The sequence below is a fragment of the Contarinia nasturtii genome, unplaced genomic scaffold (genome assembly GCF_009176525.2).
Source record: "Contarinia nasturtii isolate CC-2019 unplaced genomic scaffold, AAFC_CNas_1.1 Cnas_scaffold_695, whole genome shotgun sequence".
Classification (NCBI taxonomy): Eukaryota; Metazoa; Arthropoda; class Insecta; order Diptera; family Cecidomyiidae; genus Contarinia; species Contarinia nasturtii.
Window position 1 is genome coordinate 12,158,177 of NW_022198046.1, and position 18,532 is coordinate 12,176,708.

Here is an 18,532-nt window from a genome sequence, read left to right on the forward strand (position 1 = left end):
AGCAGTAATGTTTTCATGCGATACCGCATCGTACAAGAGTTGTTAAGCACTCAATCAAAATTTAATAAACCACGTTTCTTGTAGCGCAAGTGGTGAAAGGCATAGTAACGACTTTCATATTTGACAACGACAAAATTGACCATCTCATGTAATTTACGCGGAAATTGCTATTAATTAATCCGTACAAAATGACCTATTTGATGAATTATGACAAGCAATTGTCGGTTTTCAATGAATTTGGAAAGGAACGCTAGCCATGCCATTAAATGGAGTCACATGCGATTAGTTCAATTCAAATTGATAATATGAAGCGTATCTAGAGTTTTTAGCAATCCAAATTCAACGCAACACGAACCAACTAAAAGAAGTTCCACCAAAGGATTTGGCTCGACCGACCATGGTAATCATCACCTTGGTAACATTGTTCGAGCATTCTCATCGCATTATTCAAGTGAAAAATCCCATCTTCACAACAGACAAATCATTACATCGAGTGGCATTACATATTTAATTTTGATGCTGTTGTGCATTAAGTCACCCGAAGGTTGTTAATAAGGGAAAATGAATATTATCGAACTCGGTCGAAGGTTCGATACTATGAAAAACGCGCCCGATGAAAAGTTTAATTTCTATTTTCGAAATTTTGACGTGGATACATTGATTGCTTTAAATGGCAATAAAAATATTTTTCTTCATGGATTACTTATTAAGTGAAACCCAGAATAGCCGCATTTACAGAAATGATGTTGGTTAAACGCCTTCGATAAACTCCTTCAATATTGCTTAATCCAAAGAAAACATTCACGTATTCCATAATGAAAAATATTGAATAACAAGTTGTTATTAACAACTTGAGTTGAGTTGATGGTCAACTCCATGTTATCCAACCAAAAAAAGTTCGTAAACAATTCTGGTGAAAATTTGAAACGAAATCAAATATGGTTGCCCAGTTTCAAATTAAACGACGTAAAATCGAAATATCCTTTTCACCGTTCAACACTGAGCTGCTATAAATAAAGTAAACCAACTCAAGCACTTTATTAAAACAGTATCAGACATTATTGATTTTAGCTGAGCTCTTAAGTGAAAGTTACTGCGATACGTTATGCGTTCATTGTTCAAAATGCCATCGCATTTGTTGTATCAATACGAATTCCGAATGAAATCAGAATCATTATATTGTTCAATCGTTCGAAAACACTTCTTCAAGGATTCAAACGAAAATATCATTTTACTTGCTCATTTCAATAGTGATTTAATGAAATCTGTGTGCAGAAACGAGAGGACAAACATTTCTATTTGCAAAGGCGTGCGCTTAATCCGTTTACGCCCACTATTTCGATTTTCCACACAAACACAGAAAGCTCTATAATAAAAGTAGTTTTGATGCATTGAACCAAAACACGAAATGAATTCACAAAATCAAAACGGAATCTCATTCTCGCAAAAAAAAAAACCAGAAATTTTCATGCGAACACAGAGATAAGAGAACAAGTCAGGCAACTGAAAATTTATTACCTACATTTATTAAAACAAAGGCCACAATAGATCCAAAACTTTCTTGCATATGTGACTTTTTTATTGTTTCTTATTTGCTGTTATTGGTTAGACGATTTCATAAACGTTTTTGCGTTTCAGGATTTTCTACAATTATATATATATATATTAAATTTGCAAATTCAGTTTTAGTATTTCAAAGTATCGTTCGAATTAATATGCAATTCGAGTTTGTTTGTTTGAATTGTCACCATATCCCCAGAAATCTTGTGGTGATTGTGATTGGCATATGGATTTGTCTTAATTTAAAGAATCAATATTTCTGGGCTATTTTCAAATTGAAGATATTCACAAGAAACATAAATCACATAAAAACGGAATTGTTTGTAAAAAGTAAAGACAAAATTTCAAGTAAAGACAAAACTTCAATTAAAGACCAAAAAAGATTTAATGAAAAGCCCATATTTTGAATTAGTTTATAATTTTCGAATGGTTTTATGTCATGTTTTCCCTTTTTTGTTTTTATGTCATGTTTCCTCATTGTCACACACATATATGAGTGAATTTCGAATACAAGAATGCTATAAATTGTTTATTGAAATAACAAAAATTGTACATAATTTTCTATGTTTTGTGATTGCATCATCGCATTTTGTCCATGAGAACATTTGATTTAGATATCAAATGATATTGAAATTTTTTCTTTGAAAAAATCTCTCATTCAAATTATCCAATGCTAATTTGAATATTCTTTTTATTTTCCGTAAGAAACAGTAATAAATTTAGCAATAAATAGCAAGTTTCGGGTAGATGTTAAATACAAACAAAATGAAGCACAGTTTCTTAGATGAAACGAGATTTTTTTACGTCATCACTTCCCAATTATTTTCAAGCTAATATAATTCCTATAATTCTCTTCAAAATAAACAATATTTATTTATCAAATCGTATATAATTTATATACAAATAAAAGAAGCGCATACTCGAAATTGTATTTAAACTTCGTGCTACGTAAATACAGAACGAGTACGCGTTAAATACGTGAGGCTCTAAGTACAAGTGTTGAGTCCATCTTGACATCTGTCAGTGAATGATTGTGCTTCACAACGCAAATAGACGTCAGTTTTTTTTGTCGAATACTATGTAAAAGCAGATGGGCAAAAATTAGAAAATATTTGTTTTGTACTTCGACAAACGCAAAAAAAATTCTTATTCATATTGTGTTTTTATTAGTTGACAGTCGGCAATTATAAAAAATATATTTTGTCTGATAAAAAGTTGTATCGAATATTCAAGTTGAAAAGCGACGCCGGTAAGTGTGTACACATAGTTTTGTCAAATGTTTCATTTATACGTATACTATACGTAGGCACTTTTTTTATAACGTGTTTGATTTTTTTTCCTTTCACAGTTTGTTGGAAAAATGAGTGATAAAAATTCAAGTGATTCGAGTGGATCTGATTCCGATAGCGATAGTTCATCATCAACATCATCGTCTGGTTCATCCAGTTCATCATCGTCATCGGCATCATCTAAACACTCACGGTCAAATGAACGCAACGTATCGGTCGCTGAAAAAACTGATGTGACCAATAAATCAGAAGACAAACATGATTCACCTAAAAAAGAGGATGTGACCAATAAATCAGAAGACAAACATGATTCACCTAAAAAAGAGGATACACCCGAAAAAACTAATTCACCTGAAACGAAATTAAATCGGTCCAAAACGCCAGAAACCTCTTATTCACCATCGCCATCAAAAGCTCCGGCAGCCACCGATACTGTTGATGCAACAAGTGAGAATGGTGAAATTGTGGAACATACGCCGTCACCAAAACAAAAATCACCCAAACCACAGCGTAAATCCAGATCAAAATCAAAATCTCGCAGATCCAGGTCACGTTCACATAAAAGACGTGACCGTAGCCGAAGCGAACAAAGAAATCGTCGCAGTGGCGATGAGAGGAAAGATCGTAGCAGAAGGGACCGTAGCCGGAATGGCAGACGAGATAGGAGCAGAGATGAGAGAAGAGACCGTAGCCGAGATGAGAAAAGAGACCGCAGTAGAGATGGGAGAAGAGATCGTAGTCGCGATGGTAAACGGGATCGAAGTAATGACAGAAGAGATAAGAGGAGCGATGAGCGAAGAGATAGAAACAACGACCGAAATAGACACCGAAGCCATGAAAGACGTAATGATTTGGACAGACCACGTCGTTCAGATAGAGAGCGATCAAAAAGTAAAGAAATTGAAAATCCGGAAAATATTACAAAAAGACAACAAAAAACCGTTGATATATTAACATCGAAAACGGGCGGCGCCTATATTCCGCCAGCGAAATTGCGTGCATTGCAAGCTGAAATTACGGACAAAACATCGGCGGCATATCAACGAATTGCATGGGAAGCCCTTAAAAAGTCAATTCATGGTTTTATCAACAAAGTAAATGTGGATAACATTGGCATAATCACTCGTCAATTGTTCAGGGAGAATATAGTTCGTGGTCGTGGTTTGATTTGTCGATCGATCATTCAAGCACAGGCGGCTTCACCAACATTTACACATGTTTACGCAGCTTTGGTGGCCGTTATCAATTCGAAATTTCCCAATATCGGTGAATTGTTGTTGCATCGTTTGGTGATTCAATTCAAACGTGGTTTTCGACGAAATGACAAAACCATCTGTATTTCGGCCACACGTTTCATAGCGCATTTAATTAATCAGCGGGTGGCCCATGAAATTCTTGCACTGGAAATTCTCACTCTATTGGTCGAAACGCCGACAGACGATTCAGTTGAGGTGGCCATCGCTTTTCTGAAAGAATGCGGCATGAAATTACAAGAAGTATCGGCCAAGGGAATAAATGCGATTTTTGAAATGTTGAAGAATATTCTGCACGAGGGAAAATTGGAAAAACGCGTTCAGTACATGATTGAAGTGGTATTCCAGGTGCGAAAGGACGGTTTCAAAGATCATGTTGCTGTTACAGAGGCATTGGAACTCGTCGAAGAAGACGATCAATTCACACATTTAATTATGTTAGACGAAGCGACCGATACACAAGATGTGCTGAGTAAGTATTACATTAAAATGTCATTCATTAAATCAATTCAATCTAAATATTATTGTCATCATTCAATTTCAGATGTATTCAAATTTGATCCGGCATACGCTGAAACTGAGGAAAAATATAAGGGTTTAAGTAAAGAATTGTTAGGAAGTGATGTTAGCGATGATGATGATGACAATGATTCGAGCGGCAGTGATAGTTCAAGCGGTAGCGATTCAGACGACGAAGAAGAAGCCGAACCGGTGAAAGGCAACGATGTCATTATTGATGCCACCGAGACAAATATGATTGCATTGCGTCGAACGATTTACTTGACCATTCATTCCAGTTTAGATTACGAAGAATGTGCCCATAAGCTCATGAGAATGGAATTGAAACCGGGCCAAGAAATGGAATTGTGTCACATGTTTTTGGATTGTTGTGCCGAACAAAGAACATACGAAAAATTCTATGGATTATTGGCTCAACGATTTTGTCTAATTAATAAAATCTACATTGGACCATTTGAGGAGATATTCCGTAATACGTACTCAACAACACATCGATTAGACACAAATCGTTTGCGAAATGTTAGTAAATTTTTTGCTCATCTACTGTTCACCGATGCCATAAGTTGGGACGTATTGAATTGCATTCAGCTCAATGAAGAAGATACAACCAGTTCGAGTCGAATTTTCATAAAAATTTTATTCCAAGAATTGGCCGAATATATGGGCCTGGGCAAATTGAATACACGGCTCAAGGACCCAACATTACAAAATTCATTTGCTGGCCTCTTTCCACGCGATAACCCACGTAATACAAGATTTGCTATTAACTTTTTCACATCAATCGGTTTGGGCGGATTGACCGATGAATTGCGTGAACATTTGAAGAACGCACCGAAAATCATTCAAACATCAGCACTTCCAGAAAAAAAAGAAAGCTCATCGAGCTCGAGTAGTAGCAGCAGTAGTAGTTCAAGCAGCGACAGTGATTCCAGTTCATCAAGTAGCTCATCGTCAAGCAGCTCAAGCAGTTCGGACAGTGAGCCAAAGAAGAAGAAGAAGAAACGAATGAGCAAAACAAACTCGAAGGATAAAGGAAAATCACAAAAATCAAAGCAGGTAAATGAATAGGTTCCAATTTAAATAGCATTAGGATAGAGACAAAGGGACAATCATTAAATGTTTGTTATGATTTTTTTTTTCTAATTACAGAAAGCATTCGATGAGGAAAAGGATAAAAGCGACCCTCGTAAAGACCGTGCTCGGAACAACCATCGCAATGATGACCGTCGTATTGATGACCATCGCAATGATGAACGTCGTGTTGATGAACGTCGGACCGATAGCCGAAATGATTCTTCGCGCAAAAGAAAAATCAGTCGGTCCAAAGAGCGAGAGACCAAATCAAGACGATCGAGAGATCGGTCTCAATCCAAACGAGCTCGAAATCAATCGAAATCAAGACGGTCACGGGATAAGTTTCAATCAAGACGATCCAGAGATAAATCTCGAGATCGATCAAATCGACATGAACAGAACGGTCACAAACGCAGAAAAGATTAACATTGCTTTACCACAAAATAATAAACAATTTTCAACATCAATTTGTAGCGTCAACAATGACGAATAAATGCATTTTAAATTACATTATACTCTATTGTTTCATTTTTTAAAAAAAAAAACAATTGAAATTAAAACTTGTTCACTATGCATCTTTAACGTCCACGTCGTTTTTCTCAAAATCGGCACGAATTTCTCTTTCTAAATCAGTTCCTTGATATAGTGCTTGTCGTCGCATACCTTCTTGCACCTGCGCCACAAAGAATTTTTCCTTCGAATATGAATACCTGCGCCCAGATAAGAGAAAATACATTTGAATCATGAGAAGATAATCAATGTCGTATTTAAAATACATACCGGCAGTATGACCAATAGAACAGTGTTATCATTGTGTATGATCCCATCGCATAATTGCACGCCTGTCGTGGCCTTGAAGTTCGCATAAAAGTACCAATTCCGATGGCCACACCACCAATGATTCCATTTATAAAACTCTCTCGGAAACAGGTAATTTTGGAGAGATCTCGACCAAACAGAGTCAATGACTGCAATAAAAAATATATTACTTCACCAAATGCAACAATATCGTGCAAATTAACTCATTTCAAACTCACCTTTGGAGTATCTTCCACATCATCATCGAGTTCAGCCATAGCAAAATTTAACGGGAAACAATCAAGCGGGATACTATTTTCTGCTTTTTACAATCGACTTTGGTTTCAATTTTTCACATAACCAAAGTTGAATGTGACATTTGAATGTCAAAGATATTAACACTACTATTGAGGTTATGTTCAAATTCAAAGTATTATTTATGTCAAATGTGAAAAGAAAAATATTTTTATTGACAAATTTTTTATTTGAAAACTACAATGCAAATATAAGCAGTCTATATCTTTCTTCTAAAAGAACTCTTCTTTTTGGTTTTATGGGTGCTACGAAGCTCTTCGAGTTCATCTTGAAGCTGTTTTAAGTCTGTGTCTGGCACATATCGAATTTCTTCATGAATATCCGGTTGATGTTCAACTACTTTCAATGTTACACCTTCTGGCAGGGCTGCTTGTATCAAACGTAAATAAACTGGATAAAAATTGGCTGACAAATTGTATACCTATATGATGGATGATAAGATGGATTTGTTCATTCTAAAAATTGATTCAATGTAAACAAAAACCAAGAACCATTCGGTTTGCATGGTATTAGTGTCGACCAACCTGCATGTTTCGTTCGTAGATTTTCAATTTGAATTCACTCTCGACCGTCTCCGAGTTTGCTTTCAGCTTTGTCACATGTAAATCCTTTGCTGGTACCGCCCAACTAAACAAGAAAAGATATTTTCGTTTATAGTTCAGCTTTGTTTGGAAAAAAATCCATTTCACATTTACCATTCAGAAACATCAAAATCATACGAATCGGCCGTTCGATACAAAAATCGATGAAACGATTCCAATACAGCAAAATCGTAGCCAGTTATTTGGAAATTAACACATGGATAAATTGGATGTTTTGGTTTTAACGCCTGAAGAAAACAATTCGATTGATGTAGTGAGAGCAACATTTTTCAGTGAAAATCATTTTTTATAACTTACATCCAAATAATCTGGTTCAAATAAATTACTAGCTTGCCGCACCGAATTTGTTTTCAATTGTGAAGACAATAGCCTAGATAAATTGCCACGGAATAAATTATACATTTTTAAACAAAAATTCTCCAGAGAGAAACAGGCTATCACACATTTAGTCGGTGTGGTCTGTCTAATTTTTCAACTTTGACAAGTGTGACACTTCAATGTGATTTGACATTACTTCAGACTAATGATTGTTATTATTTTTTCCCAATGCCAATGTGCTTTGGTTGAATGTGATTTTTCTTATTAAAGTATTTTTTTCTCATTTTTTTAATTAATTTTTTTCAATGATTTATGAATACATTAATAATGTTGGTGAAGTTCATTTAAACTTTCATCGGAAAAATTGAATATGCCTCGTTGCTCAATGAGTACGGCCAAGCATTATCACTATCGTGTGATCTTTCACAAATACTGTGAACGTATAGGAGTAAATGCGTATTTTAAGCAAGATTAGTTAGCTAGTAATACCCGTCGAGACTACATCGTACAGTGAATTTCAATATTTTTTACAAACGAAAGAAATACATTTTTTGAGGTCAATTGGTGCAGCAAATACAGTGCATAGAAATAATATCATATTTATATCGGAAATATGCCACCAATGCCGCCGAACATCATATCAGATGGTGATTTGAATTTCCAGAGAAGTCCGCTAATTTTCTACGTCAACGGAAAAAAGGTGATTATGTGTTTGAAAATGTGCATTTTTTTAAATGTCAAATTCATATCAGAACACACTGGTCATAAATTTTCCATTATTTTGGTCTTATGCTGGTCGAAATTGCTTTTAGTCTATCAAAAATCAATTTGAAAATTAACATCACCGTCATCATGTTTACTAATCAATGTAGTCTTACTGATAAAACTCGACGTACGTGTCATAGGTCATACAAACAAGTTTCTTCCTCTATTTTCGAAAAGATAATTTTAATTAACGCATATTTTGATTATTTTTGTCCTCTTTCGTAATCATCTCTGCGTGTGGTTGAAGCAATTGAAATTGCATCGAAACAAAAATACTGTAAACATGTGCATTGTGTATTTCATGCTATATCAAGAAGTCTTTTCATTGCAAATCAATTTCAATCTATCAATGTGCATTTGTTTTGATAACGCACATTCGTAATGTTTTCGATTATCGTTTTTCTTATTGTTACTCAATCAAAACGACAACAACAACAACGACATTTGTTTCTGTAACTTTCATTCAAAAGACGCAATTTCGTTCAATAATCATGCGAATCGATAATAATACGACATATACGAATAATGCACATGTGAGTGTACTATTATTTATGGTTACGCCTAGCAATTAGTAAATCAAACAAAATTGATTTGTTGTTAAGCTAAAATTCCTCGATATACTTACCGCAAAAATAAAAAAATGGAAAAAAACAATGATTCGTCCGTTTATTGAATAGAAATGTCTTGGTGATAAATTCAAATGATAGCTTAATAAGTGGTTGAAACTTCAAACTCTCCTTCTACAAATTCTCCATTAACATTTGCTCTTGATGAGTCTCTCATTTCTTCAATAAGAAGCCCTGCCATTTCTCTTCGCTGTTGATTATAATTGATGGCTATCGTGTTCATTTTTTGATAAGCCTGAATTAATAGCTCTTGTTGTTCACATAGTTCTTTCGTCACTGGCTCTTTTTGTGTAACAATTCCCTCCTTATCATTCGCTGTTAAAACGTCATTCAATGACGTATTAATTGAATTCATGAGTGGATTTATTGTTTCTATCAATTCATTTTCGGTGGTGATCTTCATTTCGAATTCGCTATTGAACTCTGCATATTTTGGTGCCATCGATTTAGCCTTTCTTCTCATTTCTTTAATATGCTTTCTGGCAACCGGATTTGGTCGCCAACACTCAAACTGATCGTCAAAAATCGGCAATGTATCTTTGAATCACATATTTGTTGATACGTGAGGTAATTGTACGCCGAATATCCGCAATTTTATTCAAATAATTTTTTATCTTGGATTTTCTCTCGTCTAAAAGATCACGGGCATTTCTTCCAATAATTCTAAATGACTTTGGAACTTTTCGCAGTATACAATCTTTAGATTTGTTGTCCATATTACTGATATGGGAAGGAACCATTTCAATGAAATCAATTTCATTTGAAAGTCCATGCATGAAATTGAAATGAGGTCGTAGATTGATTCCCTGCTTATCCCTGATTTGTCATAAAATGTTTCAACTAACATCGAAAATGTCACGTTCTCTATGCAATTGATCACCTAAACATGCACAGAAATAAAAAATCTAAAAGTAGAAGTAGTTTTCCTTCAAAAAATCATACCTGAATGCATAGTAGAATTGAAGACAATGATAAAATTGAAATGGTCTTCATTGAGCAATACTTTTTAGATCTAAATAAAAGAAGTGAAAAGAATACCGTTTATATATACAGGGTGCGCCATAATAACTGTCCCTTTTTTTCAATCGTTTGTTTTAATACTCAAATGTCTTGCGATTCACTCTGTCGTTTACCGTTATGTTTATTGGTGTTTACTCTAACTCTAATGATACTGCGCATTTATGTACAGTGTCTGTATAGCTTGCGATAAGAATGGATGTGAAACGTCAACTGGTACTAAATTTGCACAAACGGGGCTTGAGACAAATTGATATTTTTCGACAGCTACAAAATGAAAATATCAACTTGAAATTTGTAAAGCGCACAATAAAACGATACAAAGAACGTGGCAGCGTTGATATATTGAAGAAAACTGGACGAAAAAGATCTGTTCGTACCAAAAATCTCATCAAACGAGTGAGAGAGAAAATTCGCCGAGAACCTCGAAGAAGTGGACGAAAGTTGGCTCATGAGCACAAAATCAGTGAAACTTCAATGCGACGAGTTTTGGCAGAAGACCTGAATATGAATCCATTCAAAAAATGTCGACGACATGGTCTCACAATCAAAAATAAACAAGCCAGAAAGCAAAGATGCAAAGAGTTGTTGCACCGGCACGCAAACTCAAACATTGTTTTTTCAGATGAAAAATTGTTCCTTTTACAGCCAAGCCTCAATTCGCAAAAATGATCGTGTGTACGCAACATCAATCCTTGATATTCCCGAAGATAAAAAAACCATCGAACGATTTCAAAATGTTCCACAATTGATGGTTTGGGCCGCCATGTCGGCCGACCACAAATTTCCACTGGTTTTCGTCGAAGAAGGCGTAAAAATCAATGCCAGAGTATATATTCGAGAAATATTGCGTAAAAACTTATTGCCACAGTCTCAAAGACTATTCAGAGGTGAACCATGGGTATTTCAACAAGATGGTGCACCCGCACATCGTGCAAATACGACACAACAATGGCTACGCACGAATTTGCCTGATTTCATTGACAGAGGCTCATGGCCGCCATCGTCTCCTGACTTGAACCCGCTCGATTTTTTTGCTTGGGGATACATGTCGTCGAAGCTCAATGATCTGAAAATTACGAAACGAACCACTTTGGATGCATTCAAAAAGAAAATAATAAAAATTTGGAACGAAATTCCCATTGATATGGTGCGTGCCGCGTGTCAATCGTTTTCGAAACGTTTGCGTTTGGTAATCCGAGAAAAGGGGGGAAGAATTAAAGTCAAAGGCTGAATCATAATCTCTATACCTCATTCTTATATCGAATAAAATTATATCTCGATTTGATTCAAATTTCTGTGTTTTTTGGCTAGAAATAAAAGGGACAGTTATTATGGCGCACCCTGTAGTTCACTTTCACACGTGGATCGATTTGCTGTGACGCAAATTAGCAAAAACCACGCCAACTTCTTTCAAGAATTCAAAAAAAAATTTCATCACTTCGTGAAAAAAGTTTAATTCGGTACGAATGTGTTATCGCACATACCCTATGACTACTTCGCATCTGTTGATCGACTCTTTTTTAAATTTCTTTAAGAAATGTGTAATTTGCCAATTATTTGATATAAAATTTTCCATATCATTTCGAATCTTCAACAAACCAGGTAGTGGAAGAAAATCCAGATCCAGAATGTACGCTATTGACGTATCTACGTGAAAAACTTCGTCTGACCGGTACGAAACTTGGATGTGCTGAGGGGGGATGTGGTGCATGTACCATTTTGGTATCAAAGGTTGTAAATCGTGAAACACATGAGCTAAAACATTTGGCAGCCAATGCATGTTTAACGCCAGTATGTGCTGTTCATGGCATGTCAGTGACAACGGTCGAAGGAATTGGCAATACTAAAACAAAATTGCATCCCGTTCAAGAGCGTATCGCTAAAGCGCATGGTTCACAGTGTGGTTTCTGCACACCAGGGATTGTAATGTCGATGTATGCTCTGCTTAGAAGCACACCAAAGCCAACAATGAAAGACATGGAAATCGCCTTTCAAGGGAATCTCTGCCGTTGTACCGGATATCGGCCAATTATCGAAGGTTATAAAACGTTCACCAAAGAATTTGAGTGCGGCATGGGCGAAAATTGTTGCAAAAATAAAAAAGGTGCCTGTTCGAATGGCGAAGAAGAGCGCGATGAATTGTTCTACACCAGTCAATGGGCTCCACATGATCCAAGCCAAGAACCGATTTTTCCACCCGAACTGCAACTCTCCGATGCGTTAGATAAACGCTCAATTGCATTTTATGGAAAACGTGTCACATGGTATCGGCCAAATAATATCAAAGATTTATTGGTGCTAAAGTTACAGCATCCGAATGCAAAGATTATCGTTGGAAATACCGAAGTTGGTGTCGAAGTAAAATTCAAACACTTCCATTATCCGGTGTTGATAATGCCAAATCAAATACCAGAAATGAATCACATTGATATTTGTGAGGATGGCGTTGAATTTGGAGCCTCTGTTACATTGATGGACATTGACAAAACATTTTCACATCTCATTGACACTCTGCCTGAACATAAAACACGATTGTTCAAAGCGTCAGTAAATATGTTGCACTATTTTGCCGGAAAGCAAATTCGAAATGTAGCGGCGCTTGGAGGTACAATGCTATTTTTGAACACACTAATAATAATGCAGTAAATCATAGAAAACTCAATTAATTTTAGGTAATATTATGACTGGCAGTCCAATTTCCGATATGATTCCGGTTTGTTCAGCTGCCGAAGTGAGGTAAATTTAGTACATCGGTATTTCTATGCTTATTTTAATGACCTCTTCAAAATTTATTCAACATTTAGGCTACGGGTTGAGAGTATTTCACGTGGATTCCGTTACGTTAAAATGGGAGTCGGATTTTTCACCGGTTATCGTAAAAATATTGTTGAACCCGATGAGGTGCTAGTGTCAATTATGTTTCCATATACGTCTGAAGATCAACATTTCCTAGCATACAAACAGGCCAAGCGACGTGATGATGATATTGCAATTGTGAATCTCGCTTTGAATGTTGAATTCGAGCCGGGCACAAATCAAGTGAAAATGTTAAATATGGCATTTGGTGGAATGGCACCAACCGTGGCAATGACACCAAAAGCTTGTTCGTCCGTTATTGGTCAAACTTGGAATGAAGATCTTGTGGAGAAAGTTAACAAAGAATTGATAAACGAGCTCCCATTGTCACCGAGTGCTCCGGGTGGTAATATTTTGTATCGCAGATCTTTGACATTGAGTCTCTTCTTCAAAGCGTATTTGGACATTGCACAGAAACTTGAACAAAAATCAATTGCAGAAAGTAATATTCCGCAAGCAGAACGCTCTGGTGCAAATATCTTTCACACACTCATCCCACAGAATACTCAAGTTTATGAAAAAGTACCTGATAATCAACCGAATCTAGATCCGATTGGACGGCCCAAAGTGCATATGAGTGCATTCAAGCAAACTACCGGCGAAGCAATCTATTTGGATGACATGCCAAAGTGGGAGAATGAATTATATTTGGCTCTGGTGATGAGCACAAAAGCGCACGCAAAAATTCTCTCCATCGATCCAAATGAAGCACTGAAAATGCCAGGCGTTCATCGATTTTTCGATGCAACAGATTTGACCGATCACGAAAACGAAGTCGGTCCGATATTTCACGATGAAACTGTTTTTGTGAAAGATAAAGTTACATCACAAGGTCAAATTGTCGGTGCCATTGTGGCTGATAGTCAATCGCTTGCTCAGAAAGCAGCAAGAATGGTGAAAATTCAATATCAAGATATAAGTCCGATAATTATTACCATTGAAGATGCAATAGCACATAATTCATATTTTGGTCCACCGAAGAAGATTGAACGGGGTGACTATCGCAAGGCATTTGCTGAATCGGATTTTGTTGTTGAAGGTGAATGCAGAATGGGCGGTCAAGAACATTTCTATTTGGAAACACATGCAGCTTTGGCCATTCCACGTGATGCAGATGAATTGGAAGTGTTTTGTTCGTCGCAGCATCCGAGTGAAATTCAAAAACTTGTCGCTCATGTATGCAATATGCCAATATCGAAAGTTGCAGCCAGAGTTAAGCGAATGGGTGGCGGATTTGGTGGAAAAGAATCAAGAGGAATGTTAGTTGCTTTGCCAGTTGCATTGGCAGCTAGTCGTATGAACCGACCCATTCGATGCATGCTTGATCGCGATGAAGATATGCAAGTGTCCGGCACCAGACATCCTTTCATGCACAAGTACAAAGTATCATTTAACAAGGACGGCAAAATTACCGGATGCAAAATTAAAATCTACCAAAATGCGGGATATTCAATTGATTTATCTTTTTCCGTAAGTATATAAATGGTATCATCAAAAACTATCTATATTTCATGTCATTTTTTAAAGGTAAAATGGTTTTGGTGTATAAGAATGGGGAATTGACCCTCCAAAAATGGGGAATTGACCCCCCAAAAATAGGGATGCCGTCAAAAATGGTGCGTTTGGTTGTGACAAATGGGGTATTGGCTGTCAAAAATGTAGCTTTTGGTTGTCAGAAATAGAAAAATTTGGCTGTCAAAAATGGGGAAATTGCCCCCCAAAAATGGGGAATTGGCTGTCAAAAATGCGTCGATAAAAAAAAAACGAAAAATATGTGTAAAAATTTCTTTAAAGTAAGAAAAAGTAATATTATTCGATGCAATTTGATACTTTAATTACATTATCTTTCTTATGGTTTTTTGTCTTTTCTTCACAAAGCATGACGATAAGGCAAAATTGCTTGCCAGCGCCACCAAATGACTCCATATGATTCTATATAGTTCTGCGGTTACCAGCGGTACTAATCTCTAATAGAGCGTTGCCGAGCTGTCATTATCGTCGTACTTTGTTTCTTCATTTCGTTGTTTCATATTGTTCCCCCGCTAGGGCTATCAATGATATTCAATTATTCTTTGTTCCATCTGCTCGACAGCCAATTTCCCATTTTTTACAGCCAATTTCCCATTTTACTTTTTCGCACACATAGTGTAAGGTGAAAAGTATTGTAATCGGTCAAAATTTTGAAAACTTCAGAAACATGTTTTCTGGACGTTTCTAAGGTCAGAGAACCCGAATCAGGCCGTTTTGAGCATAGTTTTTGTTAATCTGTACGTCGTACGTCGTCAAGATTGCGCTCATCGTAGAAACTTAATTCAAAATCTGACTTTACAGGATGATTGGGGGTCGCGAGGAATAGAAATCATTAGCTTTTGAGCGACTTTGGTTGATGGGAAAAAATTTCATGCCTGGAGCGATACCTATAAAAAAGAGTCCAATTTTCGTCCAAAAGTCATACTTAATGTAGACTTAAACATTCAAAAATATGTATTGGGAGTTTTTCGGCACGAGAAAACCAAATCCGAAGCTAGTTTTGAGATACAATCAATTTTTGATACAGTTTCCTTGAAAAACCGAAAAAAAAATGAATTTTTGTATGAGAGTCGTACAAATGGGTTCATCTTGAAAGTGTGAAAAATCTTTTCTTGGCTACTTCTGCTATTAAATTAAAGAATATTTCGTTGCCAAAGTTGGAACATATTTTTTGGTCTCGAACTTTACGCCGCTTGAATGGCTTGAAAAATCGAACAAATGTTATTTTGAACTTGCTCCCCATATTTGACAGCCAGTTCCCCGTTTTTGGCAGCCAAATACCCCTTTTTGGGGGGCAATTTCCCCATTTTTGACAGCCACATTTTCCCACTTTTGGCAGCCAAAAGCTACATTTTTGGCAGCCAATTACCCATTTTTTACAACCAAATGCCCTATTTTTGAAAACCAAACGCACCATTTTTGACAGCCAATTCCCTATTTTTGGGGGTCAATTCCCCATTTTTGGGGGGTCATTTCCCCATTTTTGTCAGCCAATTTCCCATTTTTGACACTCGTTTACCCTTTGCCTCTTTTAAATTCATATCATAGGTACTCGAGAGAGCAATGTTTCACTTTGAAAATGCGTATCACATTCCGAATTCATGCGTTCTTGCATGGTCTTGTAAAACGAATTTGCCATCGTGTACGGCATTCCGTGGATTTGGTGGACCTCAAGGCATGTTCGCAGGAGAACATATCATACGCACGGTTGCTGAAACATTGGGAAAAGATTTTACGGAAATTGGTAACAAATATTCAATTTAAATCGATTTGAATACGTTGTCATGAAGATTCTTCGTTTAATTTACAGTTGAAAAAAATTTATACGAAACGAACCACATAACACACTACAATCAAATGTTGACTAATTGCACTGTACAAAGGTAAATTCCTTTCAAGATTCAAATTTAAGTTAAATTATTTAACCAACTAATCATATTGTCAATCTTTCACCAGATGTTGGTATGAATGCAAAAAACAAGCCGACTATGAAAAACGTAAGGCGGCCATTGATGAATTTAATCGTCAGCATCGTTGGCGAAAACGTGGTATTTCGATGGTGCCAACAAAATTCGGTATTGCATTCACCGCATTGTTTTTGAACCAAGCCGGTGCACTGATCCATATTTATTCGGATGGATCAATTTTATTATCACATGGAGGTACGGAGATGGGTCAAGGATTACACACAAAGATGATACAATGTGCATCAAGAGCATTGGGTGTTGATGTTGAACGTATACACGTTGCTGAAACGGGCACCGATAAAGTACCGAACACTTCAGCGACAGCTGCCTCATCAGGTAGCGACTTAAATGGCATGGCAGTGATGGATGCGTGTGAAAAGCTAAATAAACGCCTAGCACCAATTAAAGAAAAATATCCGAATGAATCATGGAATCAATGGGTGTCAAAAGCATACTTTGAACGGATTTCACTTTCGGCCACTGGTTTCCATGCCACGCCAGACATTGGCTATGATATAAATACAAATCAAGGGATGGCTTTCAATTACTTTACATATGGTGCTGCATGTTCGGAAGTTGAAATCGATTGTTTGACTGGCGATCATCAAGTTATTAGCACTGACATTGTAATGGACCTCGGATCAAGTTTGAATCCAGCCATTGACATTGGTACAAATTTCGTTATACACACGAATGTTACATTTATTTCACAATGGAATATTTCTTTTGATTTCAGGGCAAATCGAAGGCGGTTTCATGCAAGGATATGGTCTATTCACACTTGAAGAGATGGTGTATTCACCGACAGGAATTGTGTTCTCTCGTGGACCCGGTATGAATATTGATTATTGAATGGGTTGTTGTTGTTTTAGACCCAATTTGAAACTAATGTGTCTTTTTTTCGTTTCATAGGTGTATACAAAATTCCCGGTTTTGCTGACATTCCTGGTGAATTCAATGTATCATTGTTGAAAGGAGCTCCAAATCCCAGAGCTGTCTATTCATCAAAAGCCGTTGGTGAACCTCCACTATTTTTGGCATCATCGATTTTATTTGCCATCAAGGAAGCGATTAAGTCTGCACGACGAGATGAAGGCGTAGATGAGAAATTCAATTTAATTTCGCCAGCAACTGCAGCCAGAATCAGAATGGCGTGTCAAGATCGATTCACACAACAGGTAGAAGTGGTTTTGTTTTCATTAGTATCTTTATTAAATTGAATTATTCTAATTTTTCTTAAATTTCAGTTTCCAGAACCTGAAACAGGGTCATTTGTTCCATGGAATGTTATGGCGTAACAAAAGTTAAATATTCATTTGAAATTATTTTGTTATTTTCAAATAAAAACAATTCTTAAAATCTATGTGTGTATACATTTTAATTCTAAAATGCGTTCTTCATTTACATTTTGATACACAATAAACATAAAATTTAAAATAACGAACAAATCAATTCATTGTACTATATATTTCCAACAATTTATTCTTTTTGTTCACGAAGTTCGATGAAAGTCAGCGATGCATTCGATGGATATGCTGATGTCTCTGTCTTCATTTCCATTTTCAGCTGTTGTTGTCCATCAAGCTTGTTCTTCAGTTGTTCTTGAACACCATACATCTTTTTCAGATTTTTGTCATATTCGGGTTTTTCGTGCCAAAAAACCCCCAGTACCAATCTTCCTAGCAAGCGAATTTAAACAAATTTTTCAGAAATATCATTTCAAAAGAAAGGTCTCAAACAGAAAAATCCAAAAACGAAAAAAATGAAATGTTTATATTTTAATTCATTTATCGACCAATTGTCATGAAATTTTGTCTAGATCATTTTTTTGGCAGAAAATTAAGTTAACCAAAGTTTCACGACGATCGGATTAAAAATAAAAAATTTCAATATGACAAATTATCGACAATTGTCATTTTTTACTTACTTCTGTGAAAATGTGAAATTTGAGCTATGTTCATTTATCGACCAATTGTCATGAAATTTTGTCTAGATCATTTTTTGGCAGAAAATTAAGTTTCCCAAAGTTTCACGACGATC

At 36.1% G+C, this 18,532-nt stretch overlaps 4 protein-coding genes across 4 annotated transcripts; 2 read left to right on the plus strand and 2 right to left on the minus strand.

The window, feature by feature from the left end:
• The first annotated feature begins 2,611 nt into the window (after positions 1-2,611).
• Positions 2,612-6,208, plus strand: LOC116341335 (pre-mRNA-splicing factor CWC22 homolog). The gene is made up of 4 exons (XM_031768328.1): positions 2,612-2,809; positions 2,909-4,574; positions 4,647-5,677; positions 5,771-6,208. Exons 2-4 carry the CDS (start codon positions 2,921-2,923, stop codon positions 6,119-6,121), a joined length of 3,036 nt encoding a protein of 1,011 aa, XP_031624188.1. The 5' UTR covers positions 2,612-2,809; positions 2,909-2,920; the 3' UTR covers positions 6,122-6,208.
• On the minus strand, positions 6,201-6,864 carry LOC116341337 (cytochrome c oxidase assembly protein COX20, mitochondrial). The gene is made up of 3 exons (XM_031768330.1): positions 6,733-6,864; positions 6,476-6,663; positions 6,201-6,405 (listed from the first exon to the last, which is right to left on the minus strand). Exons 1-3 carry the CDS (start codon positions 6,769-6,771, stop codon positions 6,264-6,266), a joined length of 369 nt encoding a protein of 122 aa, XP_031624190.1. The 5' UTR covers positions 6,772-6,864; the 3' UTR covers positions 6,201-6,263.
• Positions 6,865-6,935: 71 nt separating this feature from the next.
• LOC116341336 lies at positions 6,936-7,920 on the minus strand. Its single transcript, XM_031768329.1, has 4 exons — positions 7,708-7,920; positions 7,504-7,637; positions 7,333-7,435; positions 6,936-7,229 (listed from the first exon to the last, which is right to left on the minus strand). Exons 1-4 carry the CDS (start codon positions 7,810-7,812, stop codon positions 7,008-7,010), a joined length of 564 nt encoding a protein of 187 aa, XP_031624189.1. The 5' UTR covers positions 7,813-7,920; the 3' UTR covers positions 6,936-7,007.
• A 53-nt stretch (positions 7,921-7,973) lies between these two features.
• Positions 7,974-17,873, plus strand: LOC116341334 (xanthine dehydrogenase). Its single transcript, XM_031768326.1, has 10 exons — positions 7,974-8,428; positions 11,742-12,744; positions 12,812-12,875; positions 12,944-14,465; positions 16,074-16,269; positions 16,336-16,408; positions 16,482-17,161; positions 17,229-17,324; positions 17,405-17,670; positions 17,740-17,873. The coding sequence occupies exons 1-10, from the start codon at positions 8,342-8,344 to the stop codon at positions 17,788-17,790; spliced, it is 4,038 nt and encodes a 1,345-aa protein (XP_031624186.1). The 5' UTR covers positions 7,974-8,341; the 3' UTR covers positions 17,791-17,873.
• The last annotated feature ends 659 nt before the right edge of the window (positions 17,874-18,532 follow it).

What these genes read in the sequence shown, in the direction of transcription:
- LOC116341335 (XM_031768328.1), top strand. Translation starts at nt 2,921, where the DNA reads ATGAGTGATAAAAATTCAAGTGATTCGAGTGGATCTGATTCCGATAGC. An exon ending in CGATACACAAGATGTGCTGA is followed by an intron (nt 4,575 to 4,646) that starts GTAAGTATTACA and finishes ATTCAATTTCAG; the next exon opens with ATGTATTCAAATTTGATCCG. An exon ending in AATCACAAAAATCAAAGCAG is followed by an intron (nt 5,678 to 5,770) that starts GTAAATGAATAG and finishes TTCTAATTACAG; the next exon opens with AAAGCATTCGATGAGGAAAA.
- LOC116341337 (XM_031768330.1), bottom strand. Translation starts at nt 6,771, where the DNA reads ATGGCTGAACTCGATGATGATGTGGAAGATACTCCAAAG. An exon ending in ATGTGGAAGATACTCCAAAG is followed by an intron (nt 6,664 to 6,732) that starts GTGAGTTTGAAA and finishes TTTTTATTGCAG; the next exon opens with TCATTGACTCTGTTTGGTCG. An exon ending in TTCTATTGGTCATACTGCCG is followed by an intron (nt 6,406 to 6,475) that starts GTATGTATTTTA and finishes ATCTGGGCGCAG; the next exon opens with GTATTCATATTCGAAGGAAA.
- LOC116341336 (XM_031768329.1), bottom strand. Translation starts at nt 7,812, where the DNA reads ATGTATAATTTATTCCGTGGCAATTTATCTAGGCTATTGTCTTCACAA. An exon ending in TTGAACCAGATTATTTGGAT is followed by an intron (nt 7,638 to 7,707) that starts GTAAGTTATAAA and finishes TGTTTTCTTCAG; the next exon opens with GCGTTAAAACCAAAACATCC. An exon ending in TCTACGAACGAAACATGCAG is followed by an intron (nt 7,230 to 7,332) that starts GTTGGTCGACAC and finishes TCCATCATATAG; the next exon opens with GTATACAATTTGTCAGCCAA.
- LOC116341334 (XM_031768326.1), top strand. Translation starts at nt 8,342, where the DNA reads ATGCCACCAATGCCGCCGAACATCATATCAGATGGTGATTTGAATTTC. An exon ending in CAATTGATTTATCTTTTTCC is followed by an intron (nt 14,466 to 16,073) that starts GTAAGTATATAA and finishes TTCATATCATAG; the next exon opens with GTACTCGAGAGAGCAATGTT. An exon ending in TGTGTTCTCTCGTGGACCCG is followed by an intron (nt 17,325 to 17,404) that starts GTATGAATATTG and finishes TTCGTTTCATAG; the next exon opens with GTGTATACAAAATTCCCGGT.